Here is an 18,591-nt window from a genome sequence, read left to right as displayed (position 1 = left end):
TATTCACTTTGGTCCCAAAAGGAAGATGAGGGGAAGCCTGTGGGAAAGCGATAAGAAGAGAGACAGAATGAGGAAATGAGAGGAGGAGGAATGCATGAGGAGTGTGGACAGTATATACAGGGAGTGAGAGCAAATGTATTATTTTTATTTGTCGATTTTTATGTATTTTACTAGAGAACAGACACAATGATATATTATAGCATAACTTTATTAAATAACATCAGACATTTCCAACTGATAACAATCCTATGCCTATAGGATTTTTTCAATATTTTTTCATTTGTCCTGTATTCAATATGTATAACAGCAATAAATGGTTGCCCTTTGGATGATGTCATACAGCAGAGGTTACTGATGTTCTTGAATACAATGTGGGCTATAGAATAGCTCTGGAGGGCTGCTTTTGGTAAGCTTACATAAGAAGTAATTTTGCTAGCTTGGAACCTTGGAGTAAGTTATAATACTATATATATTTATCACCATACCTCAGGTTTAAAACTCAGGCATGATCTATAAAACAACCAAAATTTAAGGACATAAGAGATGAATTATATCACCAAGGTTGTGCAGATGATATAGGGATCAGGAGTCTATAACTAATATAGAATGATTATGGTGTAAGCAGTGTTGTAGCAATAGAGGTAGCGGGCATTACCTGGCCAAAGGGTCCTGGGGTTCAGCAGTGATTTCTACATGATACGTGGGCCCCTCTGAAGTGTGGATTTGAAAGCCAGCATGGCCTTTTTAGCATCTATATTAGACTCTCTAAGTTTGGAGACCCTAAAGGCAAGCAATGCTAGTAAAACATCTATGTGCAGGGGTTTTTATTAGAGATAAAAAAAATGTGTGGGGATTCTAACTTAGAATTTGAACCTTTAGCTACCTCATTGAGTGTAAGGAGAAACTTTTTCTGCGTGGAGGTGGAACTGGGATTAATTTTAAACAAAGAAAACATGGATCTCCAATAGGCAAAGAATGGTGTTTGTTTTTGTGCTTTCTACGTGGTGGAGGGATGGGAAGTGATGAATTGGTGGTCTCTGAGGCATGTATTAGAGTGGTGTCTGTATATTTCACAATCTGTGAGCCAGGGGTGATACTTTGTAGGGGCTGAGGTGCTTGACTTTGGTAGACATTGCGTAACAGAGTTGAAAGAAGTCAATCACGTGGAACATCAGGTGGAGGAATTTTCAAGGTGCTGGGTTCTACACCCCATATTTCCCGGGCGTACTGGGAAATGGTCCGGTCACTGGAGAACTTTCCAGAACCAGCAATGTTGTGGATCACCTTGCGAGTCCATTCTTTTGGGTTCTACATGAGAGAGTGTTTAGAGGGAAAGGAAAGAGGAAGGAAAAAATAGGGTCAAAAAAGGAAAGAAATCCATTAAATAAAATACACTGAATGATCTCCTTGTCAGTAAAACAGCCGTATGTTGTCTCCAAAAACTACAGCTTTAAGTGTCACTTGCTTTCTATTGTGTCTGTCACATTTGTCATAAAATAAAAATTCTTAAAAAGGGCAAAGATCATCACAATGTGGTGTCATAGGTATTGTCATCCTGCAGGAGGAACGGAGAACTATAGCTTCATTAAGCCTGCAACGTCGATGTGTCACCCCGTTAGCAAGCAACTAACTGTTATCTCCTTGCTATGTGTGTCACTGTGTCAGTATGTACTATGACAGTTCACCTTGTAAAGGGCACTGACAGCATCCTGACATCTGATATAATCTTCATAATCTGCAAATACTTTGAACCTGATGAGAATAAGACAGTATTGGTGAGACATTGAGATAGGATGAAGGATGAACATGTGGACAGAAAAGGAAAGGGGAGAGCAAGTGTGATGAGCTGGAAAGATGATGAGAAAATATGAAGCATGAGGAGAAACAGAGTGAAAGAAGAAGAAATTGTTACCTGTCGTGATTCATCAACAAGTTGACAATGTCCTTGAAGAGGTCAGGTTGTTTGGGGGAGAAATATCCTGAATTAAGCTGATCAATCACTTGTCTGAGCTGAGGAATCCTCTCATAGTATGATCGAGCATTGTAACTGCACAGAAAACAAATACGTTTTACCATTATATGGAGCATTTGTGTATTTACAAACAAATACATATTTAGTGCTATTATAATAATAGCTGACCTAAATGTACATTAACCCTTTGGAGTGTACATTGAACCTTAATGAAAGTTTCTGGTTCAGTTTGTATTCAAATATGTCAGTGATGTAAAACAGTGCAAAATGTCCAATGTACAGTGTAATATCAGCTTTGATATGCCATGTGGCTTGAGCTGCGTAAGAGTGTGTCATTTGTGGAGAAGCAGAACTTTGCACAGGTCAAGGGGAGGAGTTGAGTGGAGTGAAGTCATTCCTTGCAAAATACAGGGTAGGTGCACATAGTGTTGTTGATCACTACAAAGATTTCCTTCTGCAGATTATTGGGATGAAGTGCTGGGATGGGCACATTTTTTGCTGTAAATAAAAGAAAGGGGTTTATACAACAAAAGCCAATGAGAGCGACTTATGTCTGATTTGCTGATGGCATATTGACCAGTAGAAGTAAATTAAGTTCATTAATTTGCATATCAGATCCGTTAGAAGCAAATTCTCGTCACACTATAAGGATTTTACATTTTTTCCTGTTGGACTACTTCAAAGGATGGAAGATTCAAAAAGAGGATATATAGAAAAGATCCCATCTGGCCACAACCCCGTCAGCATAAGGGAGAGCTAGAAGGTAACATTTGAACGAGTTTTTCGGGGGTGAGGTACCATCGATAGTATACTTTATATGCGTCCTCCCTGATCAATGTGGAGATAGAGCTGGTGGCAACCTGTTCTCCCAATAATCCTCCTCAGTGGGGGGCCCAAATCCTTCCGAACTCTCTTTCGTGTCTCCCACCAAGAGGCAAGAGTGCGTCAAGAATTAAGCTGTAGCTATAAGAAATGATACCTCTACTCAAGGGAGAGGAGAAACATAAGTTTTCAAAGGAGGAAGTAGGAGTTGGGGGGAGGAGCACCCCTGAGGATAGAGCCCACAAGTGCCGCAACTGAAAATACTCGTAGAATTTAGGATGGAGATTTGGACACTTAGAACGAAGATCATCCCAGGAGATAAAGGCACCTTTATATAGGAGATCTCCGACAAATCGGACACCAGCAGTAAACCAGGCACTATAGAAAGCTGAGGAGAGCCCAGGAGGAAAGGCAGGATTACCCCAGAGGCAGAATAAAAGGGGAGGAAGGCGGAATATTGATATGGGGCCGGCAGGTCTCCCAGATTACAGCTGAGAATGACAGGGTGAGGCAACAGCCAGTGAGGGGCCATCTAGCATGTTTTGGGAGGCCCCATATGCAGGGAAGGAACGGAAATTTGAGGTAGGCGGATTCAATGTCAACCCACGACAGTGCCGCCGGGGGGTGGGGGGGGGGCAAGGGAGGCTACAATCTGACTCAAGTAAGCAGCCCAATAGTAAATCTTCAAATCCGGGAAGCACCTACCACCACATTTGGTGGGCCTCTATAGGAGAGCCATCTTGACCCTGGGCGACCGGCCGTTCCAGACAAACCTAGAAAGACATTTTTGGATAGAAGAAAGTTCCTGAAAGGGGGACTCGAACAGGAAGGGCCTGAAAATAGTAACGGAGCTTAGGAAGGAGATTCATCTTGACGGAAATGATCCTGCCTAGCCACGAGATAATCAATGAGCACCAGGAGAAGAGTTCCAACTTGATTTTTGCAAAAAGGCCTGGTTAATTCTTACGGTACAGGGAGTCATAGGAGTCGGTGAAAAAACTCCTAGATATTTAATTTTCTTTCTTTGCCACCGGAAATTAAACCGGGAGATGAGGGCTAGCCCCACTCAGCTGGAGATATTAAGCAGAAGGGCTTCCGATTTAGCAATATTAATCTTATAACCAGAAAGGCGCCCGTAATGGTGTAGAATGTTGAAGAGTCCGAGGTGCAACTTTCCCGGCTGTTGGAGAGTCAAAAGGACATCATCCGTGAAGAGGGAAAGCTTACTCTCCAAGTCCCCCGTCCGCACACCCTGTATGTCAGGACAGACTCGGATGGAAGCAGCAAGAGGCTCTATAATGAGGGCAAAGATAAGAGGGGAGAGGGAACAACCTTGACGGGTACCATTGGAGATGGTAATAAGGTCAGAAGGAGAACCGTTGATCATGGTTCTCGCAAAAGGTTGTGAATACAGGGCTTGGATACCAGTAAGGAGGTTACCAGAAATTTCAAACGCCGACAAGGCTCGGGACATAGAGCTCCAGGAGATCCTGTCAAAAGCCTTCTCGGCATCAAGAGAAAGAATAATGTCCGGAGCCTTCCTGGTATTAATGACATGAATCAGATCAACGGTCCTCCTAGTATTATCTCTGGCCTGGCGGCCCGGAATGAAGCCAACCTGATGATAATTGACAAAGGAGGAAAGGACCGAATTTAATCTATAAGACAAAATTTTAGCATATAATTTGATGTCTGTATTAAGCAGTGAGATAGGGCGGTAACTAGCGCAGTCGTAAACATCTTTACAATCTTTATAAATAACAGAGATCCGAGCCTCCAAGGAATCCCTGGACAAAGAACCTCCTGCCGGGATTGAGTTGAAGAGAGTGTGCAAACGGGGACCATGAGCCCAGCAAACCTCTTGCATTAGACAGCCGTGAAGCCGTCAGGCCCCAGGGCCTTACCTGATTTCTGGGACTTTACAACCTATTCAACCTCATCCCTGGTAATCTCGGCCCCCAGGAGAGCATTAGCCTGTGGGGAGAGTTTCGGAAGCTTAGCAGAAGAAAGAAAAGAACCAATCAGCTGCGAATGTTGTTGGGAGACTAAGGGATCTGAAGGTTGAGGAAGGTTATAAAGTTTAGTTTAGTAGGATTGGAAGGCAAAGCAAATCCACTGGGGGTCATAATGTAAAACTCCATCGGAGTCAATGACAGCCAGGAGATTCTGGGCCGCTATCTTGGCTCTAAGTTTGGTAGCAAGCAGTCTATCGGCCTTGTCACCCTTCTCATAAAAGTGCTGATTGAGCCACTTCAGCTTATTGGCAACCTGGTGGGATAATAAAAGTTTTAGTTCACCCTGGATAGAAGCAATTTCCTAGAGAACAAGAGGGCCAGGATTTGTCCTGTGATGTTGCTCTAAGGCTATCAACAAGTCCGTCAATTGAATAGTTTTTGCCAGACGGAATCATTTAGACTGAGAGGCTAGGGCAATATGATGACCCCGAATTACAGCCTTATGAGCGTCCCAAAGGGTCATAGGGGAAATATCATGGGTATCGTTCATCACAAAGTACTCGAGAGAGATGAGAATGAATATGAGTAATGGTTTCTTTGTCATGTAAGAGTGATTCGTTAAGTCTCCAAGTTGCTTTGGGAGGGAGTTGGGCAAGGGAGGTGAGTACAGCCAAAACGGGCATGGTCCGACCAAGTAATAGGGAAAATTTGGGAGGAGCGAAGTCTGAAAGTGAGGTCATGGCTGAGCAGGATCATATTAATCCTGAAATAAGTATTGTGGGGAGAAGAGAAAAATGTGTAGTCCCTGGCCAAGGGGTCAGATACTCTTCACGCATCGTATAGATTATGGAGTTTCAGAAAAGCCTGTAGAGCTCCAGTATTGTGGGCATCTGTCCTGAGGGGAAGGGGGGGGAGGAAGAGACTGAGGAACGGTCTACAGTCGGGGCTAAGACGGCATTGAAGTCAGCAGCAACAATAAGCTCACCACATGCTAGCAGAGAACCCAATTTTTTGAATAATTTATGTTGATCAGTTTTAGGTGCATAAAGGTTCACTAGGGTGTAGGGGAGGTTATTTAGAGAGCCTATGAGAATCAGGAACCTACCTTCTTTATCTTTATGAAAGTTGAGAAGGTCAAAAGTTAGATGGCTTGCAAACAAGATGTCACAGACGTGACCTTAGTACCTGCAAGTATTGGCACTACTACACCAGGAGGCGCAGAGTCTAACACGCCGCTGGTATTCACCAGGGACCCCCGCAAGGAAGTTTGGACGTGCAGGTCGCGGCCCTCCCAGGTAGCTACTTGCGAGATATAGAGAAAACACGTAGTCAACAAGCAGAGTCAGGAACCAATCGGGCAGGTGAGGTACCGAATCAGGAGACAGAGAATTGTCAGCAGGCCGAGGTCAAACCAGAATATCAGGATGGAACAAAGGGAGAATCCGAAAGCGAGGTCAGGAAGCCAGGTCAAACACAGGAGTCAAGATAACAGTAATACTGGAACGCTGCAGACTAGATAAACCAGTTGCTCTGGAACCCTAATGGTGTCAGAGCAGGCTTTAAATAGGAAGTGATAACTCCTCATTGGTGGGCAGAGGATCAGCGGTCAGCTGTTCTGATCGCCGACAGGAACCTGGAAACGCGTCCCGTTGTATGGCGACGGGCGCGCTTGCGCACCGCGTCACCAGAAGACGCGTCCCCGTTGCTTGGCAACGGGGCGCTCCGAAGACGGACGTCCGTCCCTGCTCGAGGAGGAGGCGCAGGGACGGCGTCTGACACAAGATTGCAACACATTGTTTCTTCTGCCTAAGATCACATGCATGATATGTCAGAGGAAATTTTCTGTAACGGAGCTCAGGGTGGAGATGACTAACAAAGTGTGTTTCTTGCAGGAATATCAGGTCTCCTTTAAGAGACTTGAGAGAAGAGTGAAGCTTGGCTTGTTTCTAAGGGGAGTAGAGGCCCTTGACATTATAGGAGATAAGGTTAAGGGTCATAAGAAAGTCAGCGGTCGGAAATGTATGAGCGACAACCAGTAAGGAGGGGAAGGAAAGGACCGGTTAAGGGTAGGAAGGGGTCAACATAGTGAACCAAAGTCCACTTGTCGCAATTGCTGGATTAGGACAGGACATGATGAACAAGTCATCAGAGGACCAGCATAGATCCCTAGGCTCTAAGGGGGGTGTAAGTCTAGCTACAATAAAAAATGGAGGGCCGGTAGACCAAAAGAGGATCCCGGGTGGCCAACTTAGAGTGTATGACCTATGGAAGAACAGAGGAGGGGAAGAGGTGTGAGAAAAGTACTGAAACCTGGAGTAAAGAATAAAAAGGGAAGTAAAGGGGAAGGAAAACAAGGGAAGAAATCACCAAAATGAAACAAATTATATGGAACATAAAAATAATCAATAACCAAACGCATATTGTGATGACCGCATCAGAAGCATTCGGTCGTGGTCAGATGTAAAAGATGCAGGGAGACAAACAAACAAACAACAGAACAACAACAATGACATAATAATGAATAAGTTAGAACATCACAATTACTTATTGGAAGCAGAAACAGGAGTTGTAGTCTGCACATCTTTATTGCCTCATCAAGAACACCTTGTGGGTCCATGGCAGGAGAGTGAGGTATAAGGCTCAGGGTATGCAGATTGGGGAAGAGGTGAGAAACAACATTGCGCCACCTCTTGAAACAGCAGAGAACAGGGCGACAGTCAATAGAAGGCAATACGATGTCCTGCGGCAGCAGAACAGTCTCAAGGTACGAGGAGATGGAGGGTGAAGACAACTGAAGACGTGACATCCTTGAGTTCTACACCCAAACAGCAGGAATATGCCAGACAGCTGCAAGGACCACAGCGTGTCATGTTTGGGGGAGTGCAAATGCACTTTGAAGGAGGAGCAGAAACGGAAACGAGGTGATCAGGAGGTCTGTAGATTGCGGCTTTGAATGGTGAGGAAAAGTCGACCAATCTCTACGCGGGGGCTGTTGGGCCCTCGATGTGTAGGCCCCCCGGAGCATTGGCAAGAGCCTGAGAGGTCTCCAGAGAAGCATGCTGATTCAGGCCAATACTGCGAAAGAGATCACGTGCTTCACTCAAGGTTTTGGCTGACAGTTGTTGGTTCTGATGCCAAAGAGAAAGGCGAAAGGGAAACCCCCAGCGGTATCTGATATTATTCTCCCTGAGGACTGAAGTGACAGGCTGGAGTTCTCGTCTCTGTGTCAAAGTGGCGGGAAAGAGGTCTTGAAAGATTTGGAGAGTATGACCCTCGTAAGTTAGGGAAAGGAGTTTTCTGGCAGCTTGTAAGACAGCTTCTTTGGTCGTGAAAAAAATGAAGACGGAGGATAACGTCTCTGGGCACAGATTGATCCATTCTGGGCGAGTTTTAAGGGCCCTGTGGGCTCTGTCAGTAGGAACTAATCTTCTGGAACTTCTGTTGCAAGCTGCGAGAACAATTTCTGAAGGGAGGGATCTAGGTGAACAGTTTCAACGGACTCCTTTAATTCGAAGGTTGTTTTTTCCAGGCTCTATTGTCCGTATCCTCTTGACGATCATGGAGAGCATTGAGCTCCTGACTAAATTGAGAAAGGTCGTCAGCCATAGATTCCTGAAATGAGACAGCCGTAGATTCCTGAAATGAGACAATGTCCTCCATCTTCCTTTCGATATGGTCCATACGGAAACGCAGCGAGGACACTTCTGATCGCAAACTATGAAGAGCATGTTGAACTTCAGTATGTACCGAAGAACAAAGCTCTTTCATTTCCTTAATCAAAGAGTGAAAGTCTTTTTTGGTAATTGGGTCAGACACATCTTCATCAGATTTGGAGTCCTCGAGGAAGTGGGAAGAAGCCTCTTGTTCAGTTCCAGAGACTGAGGAGGTCTTATTAGGGTAATATTGGGGGATACCCTTAGAATGGAGTTTTTTGCTTTTTGGCATGATTAGGTAAAGTAGGGTCGGAGGCAGAGAGGAAATCGGGGGGTAGGTCAAAAACAATGGAAATCCTCAGAAAAGGCCACTCGGAAATGAGGTGACAGTCACATCACGGAAACATAAACAGTTGAGATCCCCGGCCTTCTTAAATGAACCGGATGTGGTATTAAAACATGTGAGCTGACCCATAGTACCATGCGGACAGGTAAGGAGGATAGGTAGAGAACAATACAAACTTGAGCAGTCCAGAATTATGATTGCACACAGGAAATGCACCAGAACAGGATGGGAAAGTAGTACAAGTGTAGAGATTGTTTCAGCCACTGGGTGGCAGCAGAGAGCCCCAGTAATGTCAGTCAATATAGTTGAGGAAAAAAGACAAACAAACAGAGCTGAGCAACACTCTGTGATACTTGTAGAGTCACTCAAAGGAGCATACTCAAGAGGCACAGATGGAGGAGATCATTTCACTGGAAATATATCCTTGCAGTACTGCACAGAAAACTGGAAGCCAGCAGTGGGAAACAGCACAAGCAAGTGCCGGCAGGTAGGAAAATGTGGATCCTCACCGCAATAGCAGTAGCGATCTGGGTCTCCAGCACAGTGAAGAGGAGTGGGTCCAACCTCCCAACATGAATTCGGGCAGAGGCAGTACTCGGGGAGCCGCGTCTGGTGAGCGATACCTGGAGAGTCGTGCATGACACAAAGCCCACCCACTAACCTGCAAGTCCTGTCCAGCAGCGATCACAACAGGCAGCATGGGACCGTGTCCGAAATCACTGCATTCAGCAGACCAGGTAAGTGCAGAGCCGCGTTGTCCGGGGTTGTTCTTGCAGGTAAGCTTCTGGGAGATCACCGCCGGCACAGAAGCAGGGCCTAAGCCGCGGGTCAAGCAGCTCACCTCCCCTCTCCTCCAGGTCCACACCAGTGTCACCGTCCCGGGGGGGCTCACAGGAGCAGAGTAGCCCGATAAATACTGGCCCCAGATATCAAGTCAGCACACGTGGATAGGGCTTCCTTGGTTGTTACTGGCCTGTTTCGCGCCAAGAGAATGGGGCCCTTGCAGATAGATAGAGGTAAGAGGAGGAGATCCTCTTTAAAGTTGTGGTCGGTCCTCGGTCTTCACAGCATTCCAGCTGTCTTCCGGGTGCCACTTGCAGTTACCAGGTGGAAACTTAATGGTTAAGGATCCGGTGGGTAGCGCTGCTCCAGATAGTGCAGTCGGAGGGTCCGGCAAGAGGAGCCGCTCCAGCGGTAAGATAGCATCCGGCGGGTCCCAAAATCGAAGCCGCAGGATTTCAGCACAAGTTAGGTCTCAGGAGTGCCGTGCGAGCAAAGTGCATGCAAGTCATCCCAAAACGGAGCCGGGCTGCAGCGGAGGGTGCCGGTGGAGGAGAGAAGTGTTTTATTAGTGGGTTAAACTGGTTGGAGAGTGAGTGTGGCTCACCGAGATGGCTGCCAGACCACACCCTTGATTGGCATGTATTTTAAGATTTGCTCAAAGACTACTATTTTAAATGAAACATCCAGTGAATTAAATAAACTAGTTATTTATTTAGCACCTACATATTATTAAGTGCTTTACAGAGAGCATTTAATCATTCACATTAGTCCTTGCTCCAGTGGAACTTACAATCTACAATTGGACATACACTAGGGTTAATTTTGTCATAAGCCAATTGTATTGTATTGTGGAAGGATCCTGGAAAACTTGGAGGACACCAACAAAACACAGGACGAACATACGAACTTCACACAGATACCTAACTCCACACGTGCTGTCCAATTTAAGTAGTCATTTATGATAGCAGAGCACCTATTTTTCTTTCTTGCTATATGTCTAGTTTGGTATTTTTACTAATAGACTAAAGGAGTGTATTTACTAAACTGCGGGTTTGAAAAAGTGGAGATGTTGTCTGTAGCAACCAATCAAATTCTAGCTGTAATTTTGTAGAATGTACTTAATAAATGATAACTAGAATGTGATTGGTTGCTATAGGCAACATCTCCACTTTTTAAAACCCACAGTTTAGTAAATATACCCCTTAGGGTTTAATATATCAATCCTTGTAAAACGGAAAAGTGGAGGTGATGCCCCACATCTCTACTTTTCTTTTTTAGAAAGTTTGATACATTAATCCCTAAGGATTTGCATGAATGCACAGAATCGGTCTGCAAAGAGTAAAAGAGAAGCACAAAAGCAAAGTAACAATATAATAGATACTCTAAACTGATATTTATATTAAATAAGAGAGGATGTAACCAAACACATTTAGAGGTGCTCCTTTCCGTCACTACACACAAAAAGGCTGCGTTTTTATGCCATTTTGTGGAAGGAAGCAGGTTGCACACTTGAGTCCATGCAATGTATCTTGTTCATCCTCAAAAGCATTGTAAGTAAAATATTAAAGATAATATACAATACTTGACACATAAATGAATGAAATCACTCAACTTCCTGAGTTGTTTAATGATAAAATGAAAGTCAGAGTAGTAGTAAAGAGTCATTACTTAAGTAGTTTTGTTTTATTGAGGGGGAACACAGGTAGGCAAAGTTAGACTGACTTTGCACCTAGTGTTGTGAGAGCTACATATGTTCAAATGGCAAGGCCTCCTCAATACCTTTTCATATATGGACCACTACACGGTGCACAACATTTTTTGGATTTCCCTAGAATTTCTAACTACATTATTGTTTCTGAACTAAGATAAAGGTGGAAAAAGAGGCCATAAATAAAGGATCCATTACATATGACTGAAAAACCTTCTCTAAATGCCGTGCTCCTTTGATTTACAATAATCATACTAAAAAATCTGTCCTTAAAAAATGTATTCCATGATTTCATGGAGGTATAATGTCAGCAACAGCAAGATTATGGCTTGAAAAGGCCACTTCTTACCCTTCACGGTCCATACGTTCTACATCAGGCACTCTCATGCCAAAGATGAAGAGGTTGTCTTCACCCGCTTCTTCTGCCATTTCCACATTAGCTCCATCCATAGTGCCAATTGTAAGAGCCCCATTCAACATGAACTTCATGTTTCCTGTGCCAGATGCCTCAGTGCCGGCGGTGGAGATTTGCTCAGAAAGATCTGCAGCAGGGACCACTGAGAAAAAACAAAACAGGAAGATCAACAAGTGTTTACTTTTTAATGACATTCTGATATAATCGTTCAACAACAATAAACTATGTATGTACCCACCTGCTAGCCATATATTACACATATTTTGTCTTAGTTATTTATCTTTTTATTTGAATCATTCCCTCGCACTTCATAGCAACCCTTTGCTGATGTCAGGACTGTCAAGCGGAAATTCAGGCCCCAGTACAGCAACTTTTTGAGGTCCCTCCCATAGCCCCTGATGGGGGCGTGTCCCTACCAGGTCAGTGGCTCCTCCCACTACACAGGCAGGCAGGGCCCCCATGCAGGTCCAGGCCCGCCACTGGACCTGCCTGTGGCACTCAATGCAAAGGAGGAGTTGGAGGGGTTGACTGATCATAATGATATTAGATGTTCTATATAAAAGCTGCCAGTCACAACTAAAGCTTTTCCAATACACCCATGATTTAGACACTCAGCAATCAGGTTTAACAACCAAATAATATGAAGTCCGGTTAATGAGGTTACCCGACAACTAGACATATTGGTAGATGCTTTATTCATTATACGGCCATATATTTTCTACCTCTCTGAATCAACATCTGATTATTCCAATTAGATTTTCATCAGCATCACCAGTTGCTTTGAACCCGCATGCAGGCAGTGTTTTAGGGCCACTTTGGTCTAAAATATCCATACTGTCTATCCAAATCCATGTGTGTACGTACTTTCCAAACCTTGTTGTACCCAGATTCATTATTTCATACTGATGAGATCTATTCCATCCATGAGATGGAATGATGATTCGGTATTACCTTATTTCTATGCATTTAAATGATTCCATATTACTTTAATTATATGCATTGAAATGAAGCCATTGAAGTGTTTAATTTAACATTTTCATATTTCTACAAAAAGGGCCTGAGTCATTAAGGAGAGCAAAACATAAAAAAAGAGTATGATTTGCACCTGGACAAAACCATGTTGCATTGGAGGGGGAGGTAAATTTAAAATGTGGGGACAGATTTATAGTTGGGGTAGGGCATGTCCTAGATCAACATAAAATTTCAGTGTAGTAATAAAGTTATTAAGTATTTGTGTGGTAGATGAAAAAACAGCCTGTATTTAACTTATGTGCAAAATAATAAACTAATTTGCACCCCTTGCATTGTAACATGGTTTGTCCCAGAGAACATTTACTCCTTTTTTGCCTTAATGACTCAGGCCCAAAATGTCATGTGTTGCTTGAATTTTATCTTGCTGGAAACTCACACATGCTTACTTATATCAAAAAGATATAATCACAAGAATTTATTAATGCTTAATTAGTTTAAATATACAGATAGATATAAACATATTTTATATATTATATAGACTATTGTAGTGTTCTACACATTTGACATTTTAAAAAAAAAAATATTGGATGGATGGATGGTATGCAGTTTATTCTGGATTTCCAAATAAATATATTCATCTGACCTATAGATTTGAGAAGAACATACCTTTCTCTGCAAGTGAAACACGATAGTTCTCCAAGAATATGAGTTTCAGCCTGTCTCCAACCGCTGGGTCATTGTTAATAACATCTCCCACAGAAGTGATCAGTTTGATTATCATCTTAGCCACATGATACCCAGGAGCAGCCTATCAATGTGTGATAGAGAGATTAATATTACAAGAGGGAAGAAGGAAAACGGAGAATGCGGGTGACAGGAGGACGAAGAGTGAATAAATGTGACAATGATGGATAGATAAGAATATATTGCAAGAGAATGAAAACATAAACAAAGAGATTGATAGTAATAACAAATCTACAATATATGTAATTGTTGCTTTCTGCTTTATCATATGTCAACTTACTTTACCATTTGTGTTACTAAAGCTAGGTACACCATCAAAGACATGATTGGTCTGCACGATCATTTTTTATCTAGTTGGGCACTTGTTAGTCCATGTGTAGTCAAGAAAAGACCAACTCAGATCCAAAACCGACCGAATGGTTCATCCACGATTTGCCAGATAGAAATTTTTATGTGTACAGACTAACAGACTACCGTTGTCCTATCGTAATGATATTGGACACTTACAATCGGCTAAAAAATTGTCACATTTTCAACAGTCAAATCACCATGTGTGTATTGCCAATTAGTATTAAGGCAGTTAATGAAATGTGAGTAATCCTGTACTGTATTAGGTGCAAACACAAAACACAAAGCAGTCTTATATTACAACACGGACATGCACACATTCATATACAACAGAAATAATATACATCCCTACTGTAAAATAAAAGGATATAAGAAGTCACCAAGGAATTATATGACCTTTTTAAATGTATAGTGTTCAATGATAAATGCTTTTATACAGGTCACAAAACTCAAAGGTGATATTTTACTATATTTTTTATGAGTACATACAATTTAAAAAGTTTATTGTATGATGTGGCCCTCATTCCCAGATATATTTTGCCTTCTCTGGCAGTTTAAAATTAGGTGATGTGACATCACTGCTCACCAAATATAAGGATACATTTTTTAACCTGCAATATGCCGTTACATTGAGGTCGGTTTGCCGCTCCATACATCATTTATTACAGACTGGCAGTATTGGTGAAATACCCACTGAGTTATGCCTCGTAGACATGGGATTGAATAAAGAATTATGCCCTAGTATGTTCTTAGATTTTTTGCCATGTGCTTTGCTAAAGGAAATCTCCAGATGGATTAAACCTGTAGTTTTTTGAATGACACTGAATGCTTGGGGAAAAAATTCAACATTGGACCAGGTTATAACTATTTTATCTATAGATTTCCCTTTAGTGAGTAGGGCTAGGTACACACTGTAGGCTTTTCAGTCAAATATCGGGCCAATCACCCAATAAACGGCAGCTCGGCCACATGTCGCTTTAGGGTGTATAATCACACGATGAACGACAATCGTTCCAAAGTGCCGATTGTTGTTTCATTTGGTTGCTCGTATTGTTTAATAATCTCGTTCCAATCCCCTGCAGATCATGTAGTGTGTATGCACTCATGAGCACGATTACAATAGAGTTTACAGAGTCATGGTCTTTTCAGCCGATGCCGGCAATGAACATGTCCCGGTGAATTAAAAGTAGAGAGTGCTGTAGATGGAATAGTTTGTTTATTCATTCTGAGACTGAAAACTTAGTTTCAGAGTCACAGAAGCTAATGAAACTCATATGGACATGTGAATAGCTATAACATAGTTTTAATCAGTGTGACAAGAATGAATGAATGAGTGAATATTGTGCTGTCATTCTCTAAACGACTAGAGGACCAGATGAAGAGCACAGATCTAAAGGTAAATTCTGGATCAATCTATAAAGATTTCTCAATTCAGCTGCATTTAGCTCTATTCAGAGAAGGAGAGGCCTTACACAGTGGCTGTAATCAAAATCTGCTTCTGATTTTAGGGACCCCCAGCAAAGTACTAAAAGAGGGAATGGAGGGGATTTGCTAAAACCCCCTTTAAGTGGAACTCAAGTTAACTTAATAAATTTCATAAGTCAAAATTCCAAGTTCAAGATAGATATTACTAAAGTATTCACAAGATTTTTACCTCATGTTTCATTTTTGCACTAACAGTAAATGATTTTGAAACAATGCAGAATAATAGATTAGCATCCTTTATCAGACAAAGGATTTATTTTAAACCGGAATTAGTTATTTTCTGTTGCATTACCAAGGAGGAAAAAATATCTAAGGGCAGTGGGATCAATATATTGTTATTAGCCAACTAAGAAAAATATCCAATAGAACAAAAGTGAAAATACGTCTTTGAGATATTTTATGTTATTTACTAACATTCCTCAGCAACTAATCAGACATATGCTTTCATTGGCAAGCTTGCAGAAGGCAAATAAAAACTAATTGGTTGCCTAGGATTACTGCACGTTTACACCTGTGAACAATGTTTGTAAATAACCCTTATGGATTCTTTTGACCCACATACTTCAGTAGGTTAAATTGATTTGATCTCATGGTATTTATTCTGCTATTGAAATGTCCAAGTTTTCTTAGTGTATTTTCTTGTGAATTTCTGACACCCCTTGTGACACTGACAGCCCACAGACATTAGTCACAAACGGCTTCTTGCTTGAAATTATTGGTGCTTTATTGTTCAAATCACGATAAACAGAAAACTCTTGTCATGATGACACCAGTAAACAACATTACGTTGCCTACACCTCCTTGTGACCCTAATGCTAGTCTAACACAGTCCGTCTCTCTAAGAACTGGCCAACTTGCTCACCATTAGTCACACCTTACAACTGAAAAGACAGGTTAAATAGACAAAACTCCTCCCTTTAACCTAATTACCTCATTAGATCATGAGTTCAGCCCAGGAGTCTTACTATGCAAATATTGAACCCTGTTGGCAACTTTCCCTGCAGACTTACTGGGACTTCACTTGTCCCTAAGCAAGAGAGGTGTGGCAAATAAGTATGAATATATGTATATATTTTACCAAAGATTTTACATATACTCATGTTACCTATGTATTATAAATATATAATAATGTTTATTCTGTCTTGTGTCTCGTGCATGAGTCTATTGTATTTTGTATATTGTATGTTCTTTGTGTACTCACCTTTCCTCCAATCATCACTGTTCTAGGCACATAATGTTTGCTGGGATCCTTCTTTATACCTTGGAGAGAGACAGAGAATGAGAACAGCCCTTTATAACTGCATCATTATCATCATCCTCTATTTATATAGTGCCACTAATATCGGTCTTATTTATCACAGCACATAATTATTAAGACACCACATCATGTTTTACTTGTTTAGCAAATATAGTATTTTTTTTTATAGAAATCAAGGCCACTCTTCTATTTGCCCCCTACCATTATTGGATATAAGGTAACATAGAGACAACTTTATAGATTTATAGCTTCAATTCTAGAGATAGTAGGTGAGCTTTCTGTCCTAAAAGCACTAACCTTGCTTCTATTTTGTGACTTCACTCAATAGTTATCTTGAAACTTTTTGTTTATTGTTTTATAGTGTCATAACATAAGAACATAATACAGCTGAGATGTCTAAGGCCATAAAGGGCAGTATTGGCTTACAGTGGGGATACACCAGTTTTCAATGAAAGAACTTTACATTCCCTTCCCTGTTTCTGAACCTTTACATTGCAATTATGACAGCCAAGTAGCTTGTTTTACATCTAATTGGCCACAAAAAACAGCGATCACGATTACCAACTTCTCAGGCTCTGTCAGATGTGGATCATGATGGATGGCAAATCCAATATGATGATGACTACATGTGATTCTGCTCCTGTTTGTGCTGAATGGCCAGATAGTTCAGAATTGGTCACACATGTATATGTAAGTATTTGGGCACATCAAAGATCGGTTTATACTTCAACTATTTTGCAAAACATAATTTCCTGACTCTTTTAGTTGTAAAGTGTCTGCTGAACCAACCATCATGCACTCATTAATTAGCTCATACTTAGAGTCCACCTCCACCTCACTGATCTTGCTGTGAGTATAGTGCATGTTATACTTTATATCTCCCCTAGATTGAACCTACTCTCACACAACATTATAAAAACCACAACAAATATCTAATTTAAAAACTAGGCAGCAACTAATAAATTAATTAGTAATAAACAACCTAAAACATGCATGCAAACTATCTAGAGTACTTATTAAATCGTTATCTATGCTAAATAACATTTTTGAATTTCTACGTAGTAACTAAATAAACTGAGCACTAGACAAGCAAATAACCTTAATAACAGTGGGTCTGATTCATTAAGGAACTTAGGCAAGAATTTGAGTAAGTTTTTCTTACTTAAGTTTTCTGGACAAAACCATGTTGCAACGCAAGGGGTGTAAATTACTTTATTATTTTGCCCATAAGTTAAATACTGCCTGTTTTTTTAATTTAGCACACAAATATCAACTTTAACTTTCAGTGTACAAATAAACTGTCAAGTATGTGTGTGCTACAAGAAAAAACAGCCAGTATTTGACTTATGTGCAAAATATTAAACTAATTTAGACCCCTTGAATTGCAACATGGTTTTGTCCAGAAAATTTAAGTAAGAAAACTTACTCAAATTCTTGCTTAAGTTCCTTAATGAATCAGGCCCAGTGTGACTAGCTACAACTGCTGTTACAGTGATCATCAGAATGGGATCCTCACCAAGTCTCACAGCCATCAGTCAGTTACATGAGGTCAGTCATGACATGACATGACAAAACAAGGGCTGTTTATCTGCAACTTACATTCCCAAGGCATAAAACACTGACATTCACCTGAAGACATGGGTGAAGAATGATACAATAAATACCAGACACTTTGTAAAAAATGGGACATCAACTGGTAGTAGATCATAGACTAAGTTACTCAATGGGTGTAATGTTAGAGTATTCCATAACAAACACATTTGGCTAATCGAAATCTCAATAGAAGGAGGTTTCCACAATTATTTCAATGTGCCCAAGTTCAGTTTGGTTAATAGTGGGATGTAGTACGAGTTATCGGTGCTGTAAACACCGACACTGTTTAATCCTACATTATTATTCCGATAATGAACAGAGCGACATTGAAAAAATAACTACTTACCAGTAAAAAGACAGAGAGGAAATCCGATGAGAGGACATTGTGACACTTCCAAATGAGTATACGCAAGTAAACGATTATATGTTGTGGGGAAGGTACGTTTTACAGTTTTCATTTCCTTGGATTGTCAAAACAACTCATAAATCACTCAGAATTTGCTTAGTCCCCTCTGCAATATTTCTATGAAAGTCTAT

The 18,591-nt window shown here is 41.4% G+C and overlaps 1 protein-coding gene across 1 annotated transcript in view; it reads right to left on the bottom strand.

Annotated features, from left to right (window-relative positions):
* Nucleotides 1–190: 190 nt before the first annotated feature.
* PYGM (glycogen phosphorylase, muscle associated) overlaps nucleotides 191–18,591 on the bottom strand; it is a 61,417-nt gene continuing 43,016 nt past the window's right edge. The window contains exons 15-20 of the mRNA XM_075188772.1: nucleotides 16,405–16,463; nucleotides 13,293–13,434; nucleotides 11,589–11,796; nucleotides 1,913–2,047; nucleotides 1,686–1,752; nucleotides 191–1,308 (exon numbers count right to left, since the gene is read on the bottom strand). Coding sequence (XP_075044873.1) covers nucleotides 1,156–1,308; nucleotides 1,686–1,752; nucleotides 1,913–2,047; nucleotides 11,589–11,796; nucleotides 13,293–13,434; nucleotides 16,405–16,463 — 764 coding nt within the window. The 3' untranslated portion in view covers nucleotides 191–1,155. The remainder of the gene's footprint in view (nucleotides 1,309–1,685; nucleotides 1,753–1,912; nucleotides 2,048–11,588; nucleotides 11,797–13,292; nucleotides 13,435–16,404; nucleotides 16,464–18,591) is intronic.

Source organism: Mixophyes fleayi, chromosome 10 (genome assembly GCF_038048845.1).
Source record: "Mixophyes fleayi isolate aMixFle1 chromosome 10, aMixFle1.hap1, whole genome shotgun sequence".
Classification (NCBI taxonomy): Eukaryota; Metazoa; Chordata; class Amphibia; order Anura; family Limnodynastidae; genus Mixophyes; species Mixophyes fleayi.
Note: the sequence above shows the minus strand (reverse complement) of the source record. Positions and strands in the feature narration are given on the sequence as shown.